At 52.7% G+C, this 20,408-nt stretch overlaps 1 protein-coding gene across 2 annotated transcripts in view; it reads right to left on the bottom strand.

Annotated features, from left to right (window-relative positions):
• Positions 1-20,408, bottom strand: part of ST6GALNAC4 (ST6 N-acetylgalactosaminide alpha-2,6-sialyltransferase 4) — a 266,878-nt gene that overhangs the window by 189,368 nt on the left and 57,102 nt on the right. For both annotated transcript variants that reach the window (XM_069609108.1, XM_069609109.1), the window contains exon 3: positions 15,242-15,427. In XM_069609108.1, the coding sequence (XP_069465209.1) occupies positions 15,242-15,427 (186 nt within the window). The remainder of the gene's footprint in view (positions 1-15,241; positions 15,428-20,408) is intronic.

Here is a 20,408-nt window from a genome sequence, read left to right as displayed (position 1 = left end):
CTGCAGATCCTCCTCAAAGGTCCCAATGGGGCCAGGCGGTCTGTATATTAAATGGATAGTGAGTGATTGTGAATTGTTTATCTGGAGTTTGGCAGATGGTAGCAATTGGGTAGGAGCTAGTCCGAGGGAGAGACTAATTTTGGAGATGATGGCGATGCTGCCTCCTCTTGCGCCATCTCTGTCTTGTCTAACTATAGTGTAGCCAGTGTATACAATTTTGAACGTAGGCGTTTCTTGATTGACCTCTCGGCTGCGTTCGACACCATCGATAAGGACACATATCTTAGTACCAGGTCTGCTCGTAAGGGCAGTGGCAGCCAAGTGTTGACATGATTTTCTTCCTACTTACGCAAGAGAAGGCAACTCGTTGTTATTGGAGATAAGCGTTCAGACCAGATCAATGTGCCTTCCGGGGTCCCTCTTTTGGCTCCCCTTTCATTCACTCTATATATGGAACCCCAGGGGACATTGCTATTAATACACCAGATCACTGAGGAAACTCAGCTTTATTTGAGAATTCCAACCAAGAACAATTTGTCTCAATTGTGTAATGGTGCAGAAGGAAGGCTCGCACACAAGAGTGGCGTCATTTGGACTAACAAATACTAGGGTGGGGAAATGCCTCTCTATCCCTAACTGCTAAGAGGGGTTTCCCGGCCTCAAAGGAAAAAGGGAATATATCAGGATGACAAAACAAAAGGCTTGTTACTAACATGTCCAAACCCCTATTTCTGGCCCCAATATCAGTAACCTAAATTAATTGTGTAGGGAAAGTCTCTTCCAAAGTAAAGTGTTCATGATAACTCGTGCCAACAAAAAAGTTCTCCAACTTTGGGTTATCCAAAAGACAAATTAAATGTTCTACTGGTAAAAGTTCTAGGTTTCTAGGGGTTCGCTCCTTTCCCCTGGATTCCTTCTGTTTCTACTTTCTTTTTCTCTGGGTCCTAAAGACCTTGTGTCTTCTCAGTTCTTAGGTCACTGTATTTTATATCTTCATATGAGACTTGCGATGGATGAACTTAGTTCACTCCCCTGCAATGCATGTGCTCCTTTCTGTAGCGTATGTGCGTTAATCAGGGATTCAGACCCTCTTTCTCTCTTATTCTTCTGTGAGTGTGGGTCCCAGACTTGCAAAGTGCCGTTGCAACCACTTGGTTTACTCTCCTGCCAGGCGTGCAGTAACGTCCATACTTTCCCGTCTTCTCTGATGGTCCGAGACCCTCTCACTCGCTTGTCTTCATATGGGTGCGGGTCCCAGACTCGCACAATATGGTTGCAATAGCTTGTTCACTCTCCTGCCATGCAAATGCTCCCTTCTGCGCTCTGTCGGCTTCTTTCAGGGTCTTAGACCCTCTCACACTCTTGATCTTGTTGCTCCCAGACACCTTCCGAACATTTAGCACCTTCAGCTCTGCCCACGTGCCTGTTTGTCTGGTGCGCTTCTTCCCGGCAGGGGTGCCTCCTTCTGGGGCTACGGCAGCATTCGGAGTTTGCCTTGGTTTGCAGCATCCCTGCCGATCAGTTTCCCTTCTGTTTCTTGTTGGTGGCCACTCCGCCAGTCCATTATACGTTCGTGGGACAGGGGTTTGCTTCCCGGCAGCTTGCGAGGCTTGGGGTGCCCACAGGTTCACTCGGGAACCGCATTGTGGAGCTCCTTTTCCTCTGCCTGTTTTCTCACTCCTGCTCAACGCTGTGCACTGTCTTTTTTGCTTCAGCTCCCGGTACGCTGGATCGGCGTCTGCCCAGGTTCCTCGCTCGAGGACTGCTCTTTTTTTGGTTCCCCCAGTGAGGGAGTCTACAGCTTCCCTCAGTTCCTCACTCACTGCTGGCGCTCAAGGGTTGCCCCTCAATGGGATGCACACTGGTTCACAGCCCGTTCTGCTTCAGTACAGTATTCCTGCTCCTTGCTTCTTCCGGGGAGGACTTGACAACACTTCCTGGTTTCCCTGCCCTATTTCTTCCACTGCTGGACCAATAGTAAGTGGGTAACCACTAGACTGTCCAATGAGTACTTATAGGTAATCTTCATTCTTCTACACTTCACCCTCGACAGAGCACTAAATAAGTTCTTATATAGCGCACGCTACCCCAGAGTTATCAGGGCGCTCACATAACAGGAACCAACAAAGAACATAAGAATCGCTGACAAAGCAACTGTAGGAACTGGATATGAACGTTCATTACAGGATGTCATTTAATTCAGTTAAACGTCAAAAGGAAATGTTTTGAGACATTTCCTGAACTGCTGAATGGTGGCACATTCCTTTATTTTTAAGGGAATTGAGTTCCAGATCTGTGGGGCCCATACATTAAAGCTGGCCCCTCCAGGCTGTTTCAGAACAGTGCGCAGTTGGGTCAGTAACATCTGAGCATTGGAGCGCAGGGTCCGTTGTGAGGTCGCTTTTTTCATTCTTGTTACAAGGTAGTCTTGTGCTTCAGCTGTGAGGCATTTGAATACAAGGACTGATCCTTTGAAGTTGATACATTGCTCTATGGAGAGCCAGTGTAGCTTCCTTCGATATTCTGTGATGTGGGTTTTACGACTAAGCCCACAGACGGCTCGAACTGCGCCATTCTGTAGAGAGTGAAGTCTCTCAATTATTGCTTTTTGATGTTCCTAAAAGGAGGCTGTTACAATAGTCTAACTTGGTATTGACTAGTCCTGCCGCAACCAAGGCTCGATTGAGTACAGACAGATAAGGACAGATCTGCCACAGGAGGTGTATGAGCAGGATGATTTGAGATAAGATACATGTGATTGGAAAGCTAGGTGGGAGTCAAAGTACACTCCCAGCTTTTTACAGAGTCAGACACTAGGATCGAATTTCCATTCATGACGAAGGCCTTGTAGCGTGCATCTAAATTCTTCAATCTGTGGAGTGCACTGACAATGAGCAGCTCTGTCTTTTTACTGTTGCGCGCCAGAGAATTTAGGGCCATCCATTTCTGGATTGCCTCAAACATCTTATTTAGGTTGGTCAGATCCTTCTCATAGATCCCAGATAGTTTAAAAACGATCTGAGTGTCATCGGCATAGTTGGCAAACTTCACACCAAGAGATTGAAGGAAGTCACACAGGCATTTCATATATATATATTAAATAGCAGGGGGGATAAGCATGATCCCTGGGGAAGACCGCAAGTTACTGATATTTTCTGTGACTCTGATGCTCCCTTGGCTTCACATGCTATTCTAGGGCCAAGGAAGGATTTTAGCCAGGATAGTGCCGCAGGAGAGCAGTCACCCACATTTTTAAGTCTGTTTGCCAATAGATCATGATCGAACAAGTCGAAGGCTGAAGACACATCCGGCAACAGCAGCAGGGCAGAACTTCCCTCCTCAATAATCTCTGCAATATTTGTTTTTAAATCCAACAGGGCTGTTTCAGTCCCAGGGTTCACGCGAAACCCGGATTGGTCTTTTGCCAAAATGTTATTCGTCTCAACAAAAGCTTGAAATTGTGTGTACAATATCTTGTAGAGGATTTTTTAATATAAAAGGCACGTTTGTTATGGGGCGGTCATTTTCAGGAACCAAGGGATCAAGGTTATCCTTTTTTAGTAGTGGTGTGATCCATGCTTCTTTAAATGCTACCGGCACATGTGCCGCTGAAAGAGAGCCATTAACAAGCTCTGTAATCCAAGGAGTTAGCGTACATTAATATTCCTTAAAGAGAGTGGAGGGGAAAATGTCACCCTTACAAGACGATGGCGTAAGCTTCTCTATGACCTCCAATAGCTCTTGTTAAGAGATTTCGGTGAATGAACAGAGATTACTATTCTGAGTGGGGTCTTCCACAGTTATGATGTCTGTGTCCTCGTCGAGATTACTATTCTGAGTGGGGTCTTCCACAGTTATGATGTCTGTGTCCTCGTCGAGATTACTATTCTGAGTGGGGTCTTCCACAGTTATGATGTCTGTGTCCTCGTCTAAGAGCTGTGATTCGATCTACTTCTTGATGCTGCTGAGTTTTCTGGCAGAAACTGTCGGAAATATTCTGACACCAACCACCATCTACGATAGGTCAGGGTTCTATGGTGGAGCCTTTAAGTTCTTTAAGCACCGTGAAAAGTTCTTTAGGTTTTGATGGAGCTCTTTTTATCCTAGTGTTAAGAGTTGAGCATTTTGCTTCAAAAATTACATCCTTATACTCCTTGACTGACAGTTTGTACTCCATCAATGTAAGGGGGGACGGATGACTTCTCCATTTGCGCTCAGATTTCCTTTTCTTCCTTCTGGCTAAAGTTATTTCCCTATAAAAATGTAGTTTATGTCCCTTTTGTTTCTTGACCTTGGTTAGGCGAAGAGGGGCAAGTGAGTCAAAAGATGTGTCAGCAGCTGTCCTGACAGCGATGGTAAACTCCTCGAGCAATAGCTTACTAGCCAATGAGGGTAATCATGTATAGTAGACTGAAAGGCTTTTGAGGTAACATGTTTTAAGTTGCGCATTGCACTAGGTAGAATTGTTTCTCTAGGAGCATTGCAAAGCTCTAATGACATATTAAAGTGAAGCAAAGAGTGGTGAGACCAGGGACACTTCTCGTTCACATGGCTGCCTTGTGAGTCACTGGGGTTCTTCTTCGTCACAGTACTGGGAAAGGGATCTTCAGTTAGGTAACTACTAGTCTTCCTCGTCCCAGTACTTACTAGGGGAACGGTTGATTGACAGTTACTCGAGCCTATTAGGGAAGGGGTTGCTCTTAGGGTTGCAGGAAGGGGGTCTATGTTCAGGTGATTGGTGGGGATACTGTGTTCTCTTGGGAGGGTTGTCCCTAGTCCCATAAGGGGCTTCCTCTCCAAAGAGATGCTCCACCAGTGCACCACCCCCAGGGGGACTATTGTACTGTGGAAGCACCGTCCTGGCCCCATGGGAAAGGTCTCCCCCTAGAGGAGGAGGGGCAACATTCGAAGATTTGTCACAATTGAGAGAGTGCCTGTGGACATTGAAGTTTGGATGTCCAGTTGTCTTCTGAAACTAAATCAGTGTTTTAGTGGCCAGTGTCTGACACTGTGCTTGCTTCTGAGTGGTTTAGTAATATTCCGCTCGTCTGCTCTTCTGCTGAACTTTCTCCTGTTGCTCAATCCTTGGGACTGACTTTCCTGCCTACAGCTGCTGAGCATCTGTTATTTGCTGTACGAGCTGTAAAGGCTTTGGTTTCTTCCGTTCATTTTCGTATTTTGGTTCAGTCCCTTGTTTTGTCTTGTTTTGAATGGTTTCTTCTTTGGTGTCTTTGGAAACTCTTTCCAATGGCGCTCCATTGGTTGCCTTATACCGGCCAGCGCCACCACCCAGCAGCAGTCTCCAGGAGCCCACATGAGAGAATTAGTATTAAATTGCTATGTATGGAGAGGCCACCAGGGGGTGCACAGGCAATGGCTGCCTGAGTGCACAGCTCCTGCCGAAGCCTGGTGATCTGAGGGGATTGAGCCCCCCCCCCGAGACTCCCCAGCAGGCCCAACTCAGTGGATCGATGCGGTGCCCCCCCCCGATCCCCCAACAAACAAAAGAGGGGGGCTTGAGCTCCCCGGGGACCCGGAAATCAAGACCCGTGGCTCCCGGGCGGGAGACGTAGCAGGGCCTGAGCGGCTTCGGAGCCGTGGGAGAAGCGCTCCCTCCCCGGGCACACACGGACTCACTGCCCGGCCAGCCCTCCCTCCCCCTGCAACTGCCCCCCCCCTCTGGGCGGGGGGAGCGACCCGGTCGGGGTCCGGGCCCCAGCAACATCGAAGAGGCGGCCGCGGAGCGTGTGACGGCTCCCTCCGCCCCTCCCCCCACACCACGAGCCGGAGCACAACACGCCGGGATCTCCCATGCGGAGGGAGGTGAGAGCACGCCCGATACCCGGGGGACTGAGACGGCGCCACCAGGGTCCCGGCGCCCCCCCCGGGACTGAGTGGAAGGAGCGGAGCGGGCCCCCTCCTCAGGATTCCTCACCTCGGGCATCCGTGGCCTGCTAGAGACTGTTGCAGCGGAGTCACGGAGGGCCCAGGAGTCGCACCCCACAGGTGAGCGGGCAATGGGGTGAGGGCCTCCCTGCACCCCGCTCGAGCCGAGAGGGGCCCCTGGAGCACGAGGGCAAACGTTGTGGAGATTCAGTTGGGGGCTCCAGTCCTCCCCCCCCTCGGGACACAAAGGCAGCGCAACCGGACGTGGGGGCGACCTGGGTGCGAGGCCCCCGCCTGCTGTCGGTGGGGCGTGTGCCCACCCAGAGGTGGCCCCCCCCTCGAGACGAGAATTTACAGTCCCGGAGCGTGGGCCATGGTGCCGTCCCCACCCCGCTCTGCAGGAAAGGCCCTTTTGGTCTGGACATAGGGGCCCCTTGGTCGTCATCACCCCTCCACAGGGAGGCCAGAAGAGGCCCCTGCCTACCACAAGGAGCTTGGACAGGGTGTGAGGCCCCCGCCTGGGAACAGGTGGGGCATGCGCCCGCCCCCCCGGACTTTAACATCCCCTCTGGGGCATCTGAGGAGCAGATAGCTCAAGCGAGGGGTGACCCTGCCTTGCTTTCCCTCCCTAGCACGCACCCAGTCGGAACACCCCGGGAGGAAAACAGAGGACTGGCCCAGAGGGGGCCTTCCACCCCCAGCCGGGGCCGCAGGGATCTGGACGGCGGGGCATAGGAAAGCGCCACATGAGCTGGTGGGAAGCCTTGCAGGGATACCGCTTCCAGGAGGTCGCAAGAGGTGACAAAGGCACGAGCCGCAAACGGACTATGTCCCAATCGGCAGATGCAGCCCCCTCCTCGGCGGCAATGGAAAGGGGCTTTGCCTCGATCTTGCAGGAAATCAGGGACATGCGCTCCGACATTGCCCAGAAATTTGAGAAAATGGACCAAAGGGTGGATAAGGTCGAGGACAGACTTTTACAGGTCGACACCTACCAATCGTCAACAACAGCCCAAGACGTACAAATAGGCATGAGGCTGGAGGCCCTGGAGAAGAGGGACGAGGAAAGGGCCCGGCAGATGGACGATTTCGAAAACAGGGAGAGGAGAAACAACCTCAGAATCTTTGGGGTGCCCGAAATGGATGGGAAACGGAGAGGGACGTCTCCCGAGCGGTGCGTGATATCATCACCCTCCTGTTCGCGGAGGAGATGACAACCGAGCTCACATTCGACAGGGTGCACAGGGTGGGGGGGCAGGGCAGGGGCCCCCCGGTCGATTTTGGTCCAGTTCCACTACTACTCGGAGAAGACGAAAGTTCTGGAGGAGGCCAGAAAGGCCAGGGAAATCACCTATAACAACGCCCAGGTCTCCATATATCAGGACCTCTCTGCCTACACGCTGGCCAGGCGTAGAATGTGCCGCCCCCTTACACAGGTGCTTAAGGAGAAGGGTGTGCGCTACAGATGGGGATACCCTTTCTCCTTCACTTTTGAATACATGGGCCAACGATCGACCCTGATCACGGAAGAAGACATAAGGGGAGCTATACAAGAGTACACAGTGGACACGAACCCCTGGAGGGGTCCTTTGGGGCCGGAGCATGGCAGACCCAATGGCCCTGGCCCGTCCGGTGAGAGGAGAAGGCGCACTGGTGCGAGGAAATTCAGGAAAATGAACACCCACTCCCCATCGAAGGACGGAGGACGTAATGACTCCGAGGACTGAGAACGGGGACGTCCTGGTGTGCCCTGGTCTGAGGGGCGCAGACTCAGAGGATTTACTACTAACACCGTCCCCACGTTCAGCAAGTAGGTGGGGTTCATAGAGGGGACGCAGCCGCGGGGGAACTTCGGAGGCTCAAGGTGATGTGCTTCTTACGCAGATTGCCTGGCCGAGGTGGGCAGGCTGGTGGTTCGGCCAAAAGCCAGTGATGGCAGAACTATTTGGCTGGATGCCGGGCAGGGGGGGGGGGGACACAGAAGTTGGGGCAGTTCAGTTATGGTTCGGGGAGGGGGGGCAGTTGGGGTTTTGTTCTAGGCCCACCTGGGGGGACGGGGAGGGGGGAGAAGGTGAACATAGAGCTGAACTAAGGGAGCACGCAAGGAAGAGCACTGGGAAGACATTGACCGAGAGAGAGGAAATTATAGATCATAGCTGACAGTCTGCCCGCCCTGGGTGTGGGTTCACTTAACGTACGTGGCTTAAATACCCCCACTAAGAGATCCCTGGTCTGTAGGGAATTTAGAAGGGCCCACCTAGATTTTCTCTTCGTGCAAGAGACACACTGACCGCGGGGGAAGGAGCCCAAATTGCGGGGAGGGGGAATCGGGGAGGTCTATAGTGCATCCCACAGGTGCAAAAAGAGAGGGGTCGCCATCTTAGTAGGGAAGAATGTGGGGTTCGAGAATTAAGCCACGTTGAAAGACCCAGGGGGCCGTTACCTGCTGGTGCGGGGATCCCTGCAGGGGGTCCCACTAACCCTGGCTGTCGTTTACGGCCCAAACGAAGGCCAAAGCCAATTCTGGGAGGATGTAAGGGACAAACTCAAGTACTTCGTCCATGGCACGGTGGTGGTGGGGGGGACTTCAACATGGTCTTGGACCCTTCCCTGGACAGGAAACGTGCAGGTCCGCAGTCCTCCAGAGCAGCAGATGAGACCATGGCTCGTAATTTCCGAAGAGTCAACTTAGAATTGGGTCTGATGGACACGATCCCTGTCCCCAGAACAGACACCCCCTCTTTCACATATTACTCAGCCATCCACACATCGTTCTCCAGGATAGACTACATTTTGGTGGACGAGACCCTGCACCCATTCATTTCTGGCCATAGGGTTGACCCCGTCCCGTGGGCTGATCACGATCTGGTCCGAATCACCATAGCAAGGGGAGGGCTAAGCGAACGCAGGGGGAGATGGAAGTGCAACGACTCCCTGTTAAAGGATGAGGTCCTAGCTCAGGAGGTCCTCGAGGCCATCACAGAATTTTTCGAACTCAATGACAACGGGGAAGTAGGTTCACATAACCTATGGGACGCCTTCAAGGCGACCCTGCGGGGAGTCTTGATTAAAATGGGAGCCCAGAAAAAAAGGGAAAGGGAGGCCCAGGAAAGGTATCTTAGGGAGAAAATCGCCCTACTCCAACCAGGGGGTCTCCCCACAGTTCCCCTAGACCGTGACCAGGTGGCCGCCCTGGACGATTATAGACTCCAGTTGAAAGATCTCCTCCTTAACAAGACAGAGGGGAGTCTTCTACTGGTCAAACAAAAGTATTACGAGAAAGGGGACAGGGCAGACAGGATTCTGGCTTGGAAACTGAGGGAGGTGCAGAGAAGCAGATTAGTGAAAGCGGTAAAGAGTGAGGTGGGAGAGGTAGGTTACGATACACCCCACATTGGTGAGGCCTTCCGCTTGAGGCCTTCCGCTGATACTATGAGAAGCTATACTCGTCTGAATATAATGGGGGTGAGGCAGAGATTGAGGGATTCCTGAACTCGATCCAGATCCCGGCCTTGACCAGGGAGATGGCGGAGGAGTTGGAGGGCCCGGTGACCGAGGATGAGGTGGAGCGCATGATTAGTGGGATGAAATTGGGCACTTCCCCGGGCGAGGATGGTTACTCGGTCTACTTCTATAAAAGGTTTTGCTCGACCCTTTCCCTCCATTTGGTTAAGGTGTTTAACGCGGTGCTGGAGGGCGGGTCCCTCCCGACTCCATGATGGAGGCAATTATTGTGGTGCTCCCCAAGGACGGCAGGGACCCCATGGAATGCTCCTCCTACCGCCCTATTTCCCTGCTGAATATCGATGTAAAGATCCTGGCCAAGGTGATTGGGTGGCGAATGGAGGGGATCCTGCCGAAGCTGGTCCACGGAGACCAGGTGGGGTTCATTAGGGGAAGACAGGGCTCAGATAATATCCGGAAAACTATAGATTTGTTGCACAGGTGTCGGATTTAGACGCGAGCGTCTTGTCCCTAGATTCGGAAAAGGCGTTCGACAGGGTGGAGTGGAGATTCATGGAACTTACCCTCCAGAAAATGGGCTTTGGGTCGCACACAGTTCAAGTGAATGGTAGGTTGTCGGAGCCCTTCCCCCTCTCGCGGGGGACAAGGCAGGGATGCCCACTCTCCCCTTTAATTTATGTCCTCTCCATGGAACCCCTGGCCATAGCAGTCAGAGCACACCCAGACATTAAGGGGATTAGGAGGGGCGAAGTGGAATTTAAGCTCTCTTTGTTGACCCGAGATCCTCGCTCCCCCCCCTCGTATCCCTGATGGCCGCGTTCGGGCGCCTCTCAGGTCTCAAGATTAATGCGTCCAAATCAATCCTGCTCCCCATGAGAGCTCGGGACCCGGGCCTGACCCTCTGGATAGCTTGGAGGGGATAGCGGTGGGGAAGGCTTCCATCCGATACCTGGGAGTCCTCCTCACCCGGGACTTATCCAACCTCGCCCCCGCCAACTACGACCCCGTTGTGTCAAGGGTTACAGCAGATCTAAGGAGATAGGGGTTAATGATTCTGTCCTGGTACGGCCGCATGACGGCAGTGAAGATGAACATTCTTCCATGTTTACTGTACCTCTTCACCGCCCTCCCAACTGTTGTCCCTGACCAGACCTACAGGGTCCTCCAGAACGCGGTGCGTGAGTTCATATGGCAGGGCAAGACCCCGAGGACTGCAAAGAAGGTCTTGACCTTACCGAGGGAGGAGGGAGGGTTCGGGTTGCCGGACTTTCAACTTTACTTCCGGGCCGCCCAGCTGCGCGTCCTCCTGGAACATATGAAAGAGGGGATGGGCACGTACTGGTCTTATTTGGAGGATAGGGAGGTGAGGTGCTGGATCGCCGAAGTTTCTGAGGAACTACTCCCCCAGAACCCTCTGACAATGCTGCTGGGCCTCCTCCCGGAGGACACGGACACACCCCGATACCCAAGAATGTGGGAAACAATGTTGAGGGCGGGAAGGGTTGCCCTGGCCCAGAAATGGAAGAGCCCGGAGACCCCTTCGAAGGAGGACTGGCTAAAAAAGGTTAAAAATATGTTCCTGATGGACAAATTGACGGCAATGATGAACAATGACTTGGGCTCATTCCAAGCAAATTGGTACGGGGTACAGCAGACCTGGGGCTAGGACGTGCACTGATCCTCAGGGGGGGAATAAGGAGTGAATGGGCGCCCTCGGCCCGGGGGATGGCGGACGATATTCAGCCATACACGTAGTCAACGTTCATGCTCTTTCTCGAGCTCCAGACATACAAAGCTTTCAACGCGTCTCCCAAAAAAGAAGATTATATTAGGACTAAGTTTATGGGGGGGGTGGGTCTGTTTGGGGAGAGTGAGGGGGTGGGGGGTTACTGGGCCAGTCACTTGCACATTTTTTGAAAATGTTTTGTGCCCTCTTATATTATGAAAATGTTAATAAAACAAAGTTTTAAAAAAAAATGCTATGTATGGTAGACAAAGCAATTTAGGTGAAAAGCCCTCCTTGCTGATGGTCTTCAGAAGCGGCCTAGCTCTGACTCCCTGTGTTTAGAGCTGCGCCATGTTCTGGTGCTGCTGTGAAGCGCTGGCACTCAATACCTGTTGCAGCCGAGCAATGAACGCAGGGCTTTGGGTGATCGCTTTCTGACACTTTTCCATTTGTGTTTTATTCCTTTTTAGAGTAGGTTGAGTTTGGTGATAGCGGGTGTTACGGGCAACGGGGCGCTGTTCCCTTTAAGGGAAAGCGAAACCAGAGAATGGGGGGAGGGAGAGGGAGGATTGGGAAAGGGGAGGGCGGACCAGGTGGTGGCCGTGGTAGATAAACTGTTCAGCGAATGGGGTGTCCCCAATGTTGTAAAGACCGAGAAAGGACCACCCTTCCAGGGACAAGAGTTCGGGAGGTTTGTTGCACACCTGGGGTTCCACCACCAAAGGATCGCCCCTCTGTGGCCCCAAGCCAACATTATGGTGGAACACTTCATGGCAACCATAAATAGAATCCGCCAGAAAGCCGCGGCAGATCAGGCCACCATGCCCCAAGCCATCTCCCAGATGCCGAGGAGTTACTGGAATACACCCCATGAGACAACTGGCCTGACCCCAGCGGAGCTTATGATAAAGTACAAGCCACAAACAAGGCTACACCAGATGGAGGATTACTCCCCGGCCGAAGACGCCGATAACAGGAAACGAGAAGCTGAAAAGAGGAGAAAGGCCAAAGAATGGACTGATAAGAAACAGAAGCCAAAGAGCCTCAGATCCCGGTAGGCGAAGTGGTACTAGTCAGACAAAGGCAGCAACGGAAAATGGATTCCAGATATAGACCCGAACCCCTGGCGGTCACTGAAGTGAAAGGCCCGATGAGCACGGCCGTAGGTGACCACGGAGAGATAACAAGGAATGCCACGTTCTTCCGCAAGCTGTTCCAAGAGGAACACGGAGACGAGCCGCCCGTGGCAGAAGAAGAAGCCGAGGAAGAAGAAACGCAGGCAGTGCCGCCGGAAGACCCTGCGCCACAGCGGGCCATACGTAAACCCCTCATCTCATCGAACAGATGTAGGCCACGGACTTCCATGATAAGTAAGGGGGAGGTGTTACGGCAACAGGGCTCTGTTCCCTTTAAGGGAAAGCGAAACCAGAGACTGGTGGGAGGGAGGTAGAGGGAGGAGTGGGAAGGGGGAGGGAAGACACAGGAAACGAGGCAGTACACGCGCCATCGAGTCTGCGTATGTTTGCAGGAATGCAGGGCCAGTTTGATTGCAACAGCGATAGGTTTTTAATATCTCGCTTTTACTGTGTATTGCGCCATGTGTGTATTATCACATGTGTTATGGTGTATAGCGCTCCGATTCTTTGGCCGTGTTCGCACTATAATATATAGAAGGCAATGCTGATGTTCGCACTATAATATATAGAAGGCAATGCTGATGTTCGCACTATAATATATAGAAGGCAATGCTGACGTTCTAACGTGCCTGGAAGTCTCGGCAGCGCTAGAACCCCCTACCAGAGTCGTATCCAAGAGGTGAAGAAAACAGGCACCCTCCTCCTGCACACACACATGGGCGTATGTGAGGTTGCCCCCCCACCCCTTTCCTGCACTTCAGGAAGGCACTGTAGACCCTGCTCTCCAAATAATACCTGGTTGCCCGTTGCTGCATTTATAACACCCCTCTGCCCTCGCTCCCGCCCCTCCCCCCTCCCAGTCCTTGTCTCTGTGGTTCCCTTTTTTGGACAATACTCGGCTGCTTGCAGCTACATGTATGCTATAATAATCCCATAAACACACCTGCGCCTGGGGAACTATGAAAACACGCTCTTCAGCCATCCATGACTCCCTCTTTGATTTGGATGCATGCCACTTCCTGTCCTCCTGTCCTCACATGCCTGTCCTCACATGCCTGTCCCCACATGCCTGTCCTCGCATGCCTGTACCCGCTTGTCTGTCCCAACATACCTGTCCTTGCATGCCTTTCCCCGCATGCATGTCCTCACATGCCTGTCCCCACATGCCTGTCCCCACATGCTTGTCCCCACATGCCTGTCCCCACATGCCTGTCCTCACATGCTTGTCCCCACATGCCTGTCCCCACATGCTTGTCCTCACATGCCTGTCCCCACATGCTTGTCCCCACATGCCTGTCCCCACATGCCTGTCCCCACATGCCTGTCCTCACATGCCTGTTCCCACATGCCTGTCCCCACATGCCTGTCCCCACATGCTTGTCCCCACATATTTGTCCTTGCATGCCTGTCCCCACATGCCTGTCCCCACATGCTTGTCCCCACATGCCTGTCCCCACATGCTTGTCCTCACATGCCTGTCCCCACATGCTTGTCCCCACATGCTTGTCCCCACATGCCTGTCCCCACATGCCTGTCCTCACATGCTTGTCCCCACATGCCTGTCCCCACATGCTTGTCCCCACATGCCTGTCCCCACATGCCTGTCCCCACATGCCTGTCCCCACATGCCTGTCCCCACATGCCTGTCCTCACATGCCTGTCCCCACATGCCTGTCCTCGCATGCCTGTACCCGCTTGTCTGTCCCAACATACCTGTCCTTGCATGCCTTTCCCCGCATGCATGTCCTCACATGCCTGTCCCCACATGCCTGTCCCCACATGCTTGTCCCCACATGCCTGTCCCCACATGCCTGTCCTCACATGCTTGTCCCCACATGCCTGTCCTCACATGCCTGTCCTCACATGCTTGTCCCCACATGCCTGTCCTCACATGCCTGTCCCCACATGCCTGTCCTCACATGCCTGTTCCCACATGCCTGTTCCCACATGCCTGTACCCGCTTGCCTGTCCCAACATACCTGTCCTCACATATTTGTCCTTGCATGCCTGTCCCCACATGCCTGTCCCCACATGCTTGTCCCCACATGCCTGTCCCCACATGCCTGTTCCCACATGCCTGTACCCGCTTGCCTGTCCCAACATACCTGTCCTCACATATTTGTCCTTGCATGCCTGTCCCCACATGCCTGTCCCCACATGCCTGTCCTCACATGCCTGTCCCCACATGCCTGTCCTCACATGCCTGTTCCCACATGCCTGTCCCCACATGCCTGTCCCCACATTCCTGTCCTCACAAGCCTGTCCCCACATGCCTGTCCCCACATGCCTGTCCCCACATGCTTGTCCCCACATGCTTGTCCCCACATGCCTGTCCCCACATGCCTGTCCCCACATGCCTGTCCCCACATTCCTGTCCTCACAAGCCTGTCCCCACATGCCTGTCCCCACATGCCTGTCCCCACATGCTTGTCCCCACAAGCTTGTCCCCACATGCCTGTCCCCACATGCCTGTCCCCACATGCCTGTCCCCACATGCTTGTCCTCACATTCCTGTCCCCACATTCCTGTCCCCACATGCCTGTCCCCACATGCCTGTCCTCACATGCCTGTCCTCACATGCCTGTCCTCACATGCCTGTCCCCACATTCCTGTCCCCACATGCCTGTCCTCACATGCCTGTCCCCACATTCCTGTCCCCACATGCCTGTCCCCACATGCCTGTCCCCACATGCTTGTCCTCACAAGCCTGTCCCCACATGCCTGTCCCCACATGGATGGCGGCTGCTGACTAAGCTCTCCAGACTCGCAGCATTACTTGTGACAGACTCTACCTCCGCTCAGTGATGTCTTTGGTGTCGGCGTCTTTTAGGTTTTATTGGCACCTCTAGGGCAGGTGCTCTCTGGGCAAACTGACCAAGAGGGGGCCCTGAGGTACCACCCTGCAATTGCCCAAAGATGGGCAGACAGAGTGTGAAAACAAAATGACAAATGTAGCAAAACAATAAAACAGATAAATCAGGACACGCAATCGAGTGGCATATTCTGACAGCACCCCTCCCCCACTCACCTGTCCATCAGACACACGGGTGTACCCAGGCAGGTGAAGCAGGGGCGATGCCGGTGACACGTGGACTGGGCTCTCCGGCGAGGCCTCACACTGCGCCCAGCAGAGGGTCCAGCAGAAGGAGGAGCAGCACAGGTGGAAGAGGAGGGAGCAGGCACCAAGCAGGAGACACACCACGCACAGGCGGATCTGAGGGGCAAGTGACAGAGTTAGGCAGTCTCATGCGCCCTGAACCCGGCCGAGAAGCCAGGGAGCGCTACACACACACACACACACACAACACTAGGCCTGCTCACCTGGGCTCCAAGGGAGAGAATGCGGAGTGGGGTCTGCATGCGGGTGAGCAGGTCTAGCAGGCCACCCCTGAATGCCACCGTGCAGGTGCAGACGATTGAGGCCAATGCTAAGCTCCGAGCCGGGGACCTCTCTAGGTGACAAGGATCTCTATATGTGTGGCAGGCTGTAGATATAGTGTGTCTTATGTTAGCCATGCTAGCTTGTGTGTTAAGTTATGTATCTATTTACAGGAGGAACAGTGCTTCATTGCTCACAAAAGAACACACAATGGATAAGGATTCTGATTGGACGGGAAGCAGTGAGCTTCTTACAATGGGGTGAGATTGAGGGACATTCTGACCAGGGTGTGGAGGGGAGTGAAGGGAACAGTCACCTGGGACAATACATAAGTGGACATACATAGATTAAGGATAACCAACAGTGGACATTTTATAAGTACAGGTGGGCGGTACGGCCAGCTGTGCTTGGGCTGCAACCTTGATGGGTGAAGTGCTAGTATGGAGGCAGGGGAAGTGAGGCACAGAGGCAGGTTAGAGGCAAAGGAAAAATGCTAGCTAGAAGGCAGATGAGAGGTAGGTTAAGAGGGTAACTCTGAGGCAAGGAGGGAGGCTTTTAGTTGGGTCTTGAACAAATCCATGTGGACTGCTTCTCAGATGTCCGGGGGAAGAGAATTCCATGCAAGTGGAGCAAGACGAGAGAAGCAGCGGAAGCAGGACGGCGCTCGGGGAGGGCGAAGAGCCCCGGGGGTAGTCGAGGAGGCAGAGCAGACATTACGAGGAGGCTTGTAGAGTTCTATAGAGGAGGATAGTGCCTCAGTGCCTCACTGTGGATAGATTTGAGACCCAGGAGAAGACATTTTAATTTGGTCCTGTTCTGCCCCATCAGCCATCCAGCCTGGTGACGGTACAAGGAAGTAGGTGTGAAGTGAGGGAGTTCTGAAGGAGTCCTGGTAGCCAAGTTAATGATCTTAACGCAAGAGGACAGAAAGCATAGTTGGGGATACCAAAGGGGATGCTGGCACAGTAGTCCACTTTAGAGAAGGCAAGAGTGGTTAAGCGATGCTTGGCGTTGTTGAAAAGAAGGTGGCGCCTCATTTTTTGAATATTTAGGAGGTTGAGGCGAGCCACTGTTCCAGTTTTGGAGATGAAAGTGGAGAACTTGTGAGAAGGGTCATAGATGACGCTGAGGTTTCTAGTTGAAGAAGAGTAGAGGAGAGTGTCAGGTGGGAACTGGATGGGCAGAGGAAGAGATGAGAGAGCGCTTTTGGCAGGGAAGACGAGCACCCCTGGTTTGGTGGAGTTTAACATCAGAGCAAAGCCATCCAATATTTAATGGCAGAGAAACAGTTGGACATTTTGATTCTGGAAAAGAGAAGATTTGAGAGTCTGCCATGAGTTGGTGCAAAGCCCAAGGAGCAGATTAGTGCCCCAAGAGCAGGGGTGTAGTGTGTAAAGAGAAGGGGACCCAAGACAGAGCCTTGTGGAACACCAACAGTTAGAGGAATTAATTGAGAGGTGTTGTTGCTCCAGGCGAGACAGAGAACTGGCGAGGTGCAAGGTGGGAATCAATCCAGGCAAGGGCTCAATCACGAATCCCGAGAAGAAAGAGTATTAAGGACATCAGAGTGATCGACAGTGTCAAGGGCAGCAGACAGGTCAAGGAGAATCAGGATAGAGGATAGGTTGGCGTGCTTAGCAAAGGCAATGAAGTTGGACACATTCATGAGAGCAGTTTCCGTGCAGTGACAGAAGCAGACACATACTTGTAGGGGGTGTCGAAGGTTGTGGATGTCTAAGAAATTGGTAAAACGGTTGACACCCTTTTGAGCACTTTAGAGTAGTGCGGAAGGAGAGACACAGGGCAAAGGTTAGCTGGTAGGTTCGGGTCAGCCCCTTGCTTTTTTAGGAGAGGGATGACTGTGGCTGTTTTTAAAACAGAGGGAAAGCAAGCAGCGCCGAAGGACAGGTTGAAGAGCTCAGTGAGGTGAGAGGCCACTAAAGGGGCAATAGGCTTGACTAGCTGAGGAGCACGAGGGTCAGATGAGACACAATAGGGATGGCCTCCATCAGAAGAGGTAGCACTTTGTCAGTCTTAGTGTGACTTAAGTGGGAGATGGAGGCAGAGGATGACGGTAGAGTAGGCACACTGTAAAATGTAGGAGGCGGGAGTGTGAGGAAGGTCAGGAGAGTGTCTCTAATTTTTGAACGTTTTGCAGCAAAGTATTCAGCTGGGCCATGAGCTGTGAGAGTGGAGTTGATAGTCATAGGTTTAGGAGGAGTGAGGAGTGACTTTATAGTGCCCTGTAGCTGGCGAGCATGGCTGAAGTGAGATTCAATGAGGGTGAGGTAGAAACCCTTTTTGGCTCTATCAAGAGTGGACTTGAGAGAGTTCAGGGCAAAGAGGTAGAGTTGCAGGTCCTCATGCGAGTGGGAACGCCTCCATTTGCGCAGCAGCTGATGAAGGGTGTGACGCCTGTCTCACAAAATACCATCCTGGACAGTGGCAGAAGTTATGCCTGTCTCACAAAACAGCACATTGGACAGAGGCAGAATATGCATTCCAAACAAAACAACACTCTCTCTTACAAAACTAATTCCCTGGACTGAGATAGAAGCTATACCTGTCTCACAGAACAGCGCCCTGGACAGTGGTAGAAGCGATGCCTGTCTCAGGAAACAGCGCCCTGGATAGTGGTAGAAGCTACGCCTGTTTCAGTAAACACCGCCCTGGACAGTGGTAGAAGCTATGCCAGTCACAGTGGTAGAAGCTATGCCAGTCTCAGGAAACACCACCCTGGACAGTGGCAGAAGCTATGCCAGTCACAGTGGTAGAAGCTATGCCAGTCTCAGGAAACACCACCCTGAACAGTGGCAGAAGCTATGCCAGTCTCAGGAAACACCACCCTGGACAGTGGTAGAAGCTATGCCAGTCACAGTGGTAGAAGCTATGCCAGTCTCAGGAAACACCACCCTGGACAGTGGTAGAAGCTATGCCAGTCACAGCGGTAGAAGCTATGCCAGTCTCAGGAAACACCACCCTGAACAGTGGCAGAAGCTATGCCAGTCTCAGGAAACACCACCCTGGACAGTGGTAGAAGCTATGCCAGTCACAGTGGTAGAAGCTATGCCAGTCTCAGGAAACACCACCCTGAACAGTGATAGAAGCTATGCCAGTCACAGTGGTAGAAGCTATGCCAGTCACAGGAAACACCACCGTGGACAGTGGCAGAAGCTATGCCAGTCTCAGGAAACACCGCTCTGGACAGTGGTAGAAGCTATGCCAGTCTCAGGAAATACTGTCCTGGACAGTGGTAGAAGACATGCCAGTCTCAGGAAACACTGTCCTGGACAGTGGTAGAAGCTATGCCAGTCACAGTGGTAGAAGCTATGCCAGTCTCAGGAAACACCACCCTGGACAGTGGTAGAAGCTATGCCAGTCACAGTGGTAGAAGATATGCCCGTCTCAGGAAACACCACCCTGGACAGGGGTAGAAGCTATGCCAGTCACAGGAAACACCACCCTGGACAGTGGCAGAAGCTATGCCCGTCTCAGGAAACACCGCCCTAGACAGTGGTAGAAGCTATGCCAGTCACAGTGGTAGAAGCTATGCCAGTCACAGGAAACACCACCCTGGACAGGGGTAAAAGTGATGTCTGTCTCAGGAAACACCGCCCTGGACAGTGGTAGAAGCTATGCCCTTCTCAGGAAACACCGCCCTGGACAGGGGTAAAAGCTATGCCAGTCTCAGGAAACACCACCCTGGACAGGGGTAGAAACTATGCCAGTCTCACAAAACAGCACATTGGACAGAGGCAGAATATGCCTTCCAAACAAAACAACACTCTCTCTTACAAAAAAAATTCCCTGGACTGAGATAGAAGCTATACCTGTCTCACAGAACAGCGCCCTGGACAGTGGTAGAAGCGATGCCTGTCTCAGGAAACAGCGCCCTGGATAGTGGTAGAAGCTACGCCTGTTTCAGTAAACACCGCCCTGGACAGTGGTAGAAGCTATGCCAGTCACAGTGGTAGAAGCTATGCCAGTCTCAGGAAACACCACCCTGGACAGTGGTAGAAGCTATGCCAGTCACAGTGGTAGAAGCTATGCCAGTCTCGGGAAACACCACCCTGAACAGTGGCAGAAGCTATGCCAGTCTCAGGAAACACCACCCTGGACAGTGGTAGAAGCTATGCCAGTCACAGTGGAAGAAGCTATGCCAGTCTCGGGAAACACCACCCTGAACAGTGGCAGAAGCTATGCCAGTCTCAGGAAACACCACCCTGGACAGTGGTAGAAGCTATGCCAGTCACAGTGGTAGAAGCTATGCCAGTCTCAGGAAACACCACCCTGAACAGTGATAGAAGCTATGCCAGTCACAGTGGTAGAAGCTATGCCAGTCACAGGAAACACCACCGTGGACAGTGGCAGAAGCTATGCCAGTCTCAGGAAACACCGCTCTGGACAGTGGTAGAAGCTATGCCAGTCTCAGGAAATACTGTCCTGGACAGTGGTAGAAGATGTGCCAGTCTCAGGAAACACTGTCCTGGACAGTGGTAGAAGCTATGCCAGTCACAGTGGTAGAAGCTATGCCAGTCTCAGGAAACACCACCCTGGACAGTGGTAGAAGCTATGCCAGTCACAGTGGTAGAAGATATGCCCGTCTCAGGAAACACCACCCTGGACAGGGGTAGAAACTATGCCAGTCACAGGAAACACCACCCTGGACAGTGGCAGAAGCTATGCCCGTCTCAGGAAACACCGCCCTAGACAGTGGTAGAAGCTATGCAAGTCACAGTGGTAGAAGCTATGCCAGTCACAGGAAACACCACCCTGGACAGGGGTAAAAGTGATGTCTGTCTCAGGAAACACCGCC

This window comes from Ambystoma mexicanum, chromosome 8, assembly GCF_040938575.1.
Source record: "Ambystoma mexicanum isolate Mex_15411 chromosome 8, UKY_AmexF1_1, whole genome shotgun sequence".
NCBI classification, from domain to species: domain Eukaryota; kingdom Metazoa; phylum Chordata; class Amphibia; order Caudata; family Ambystomatidae; genus Ambystoma; species Ambystoma mexicanum.
The sequence above is the reverse complement of the archived record's forward strand: the minus strand, read 5'-3'. Positions and strand labels throughout refer to the sequence as shown.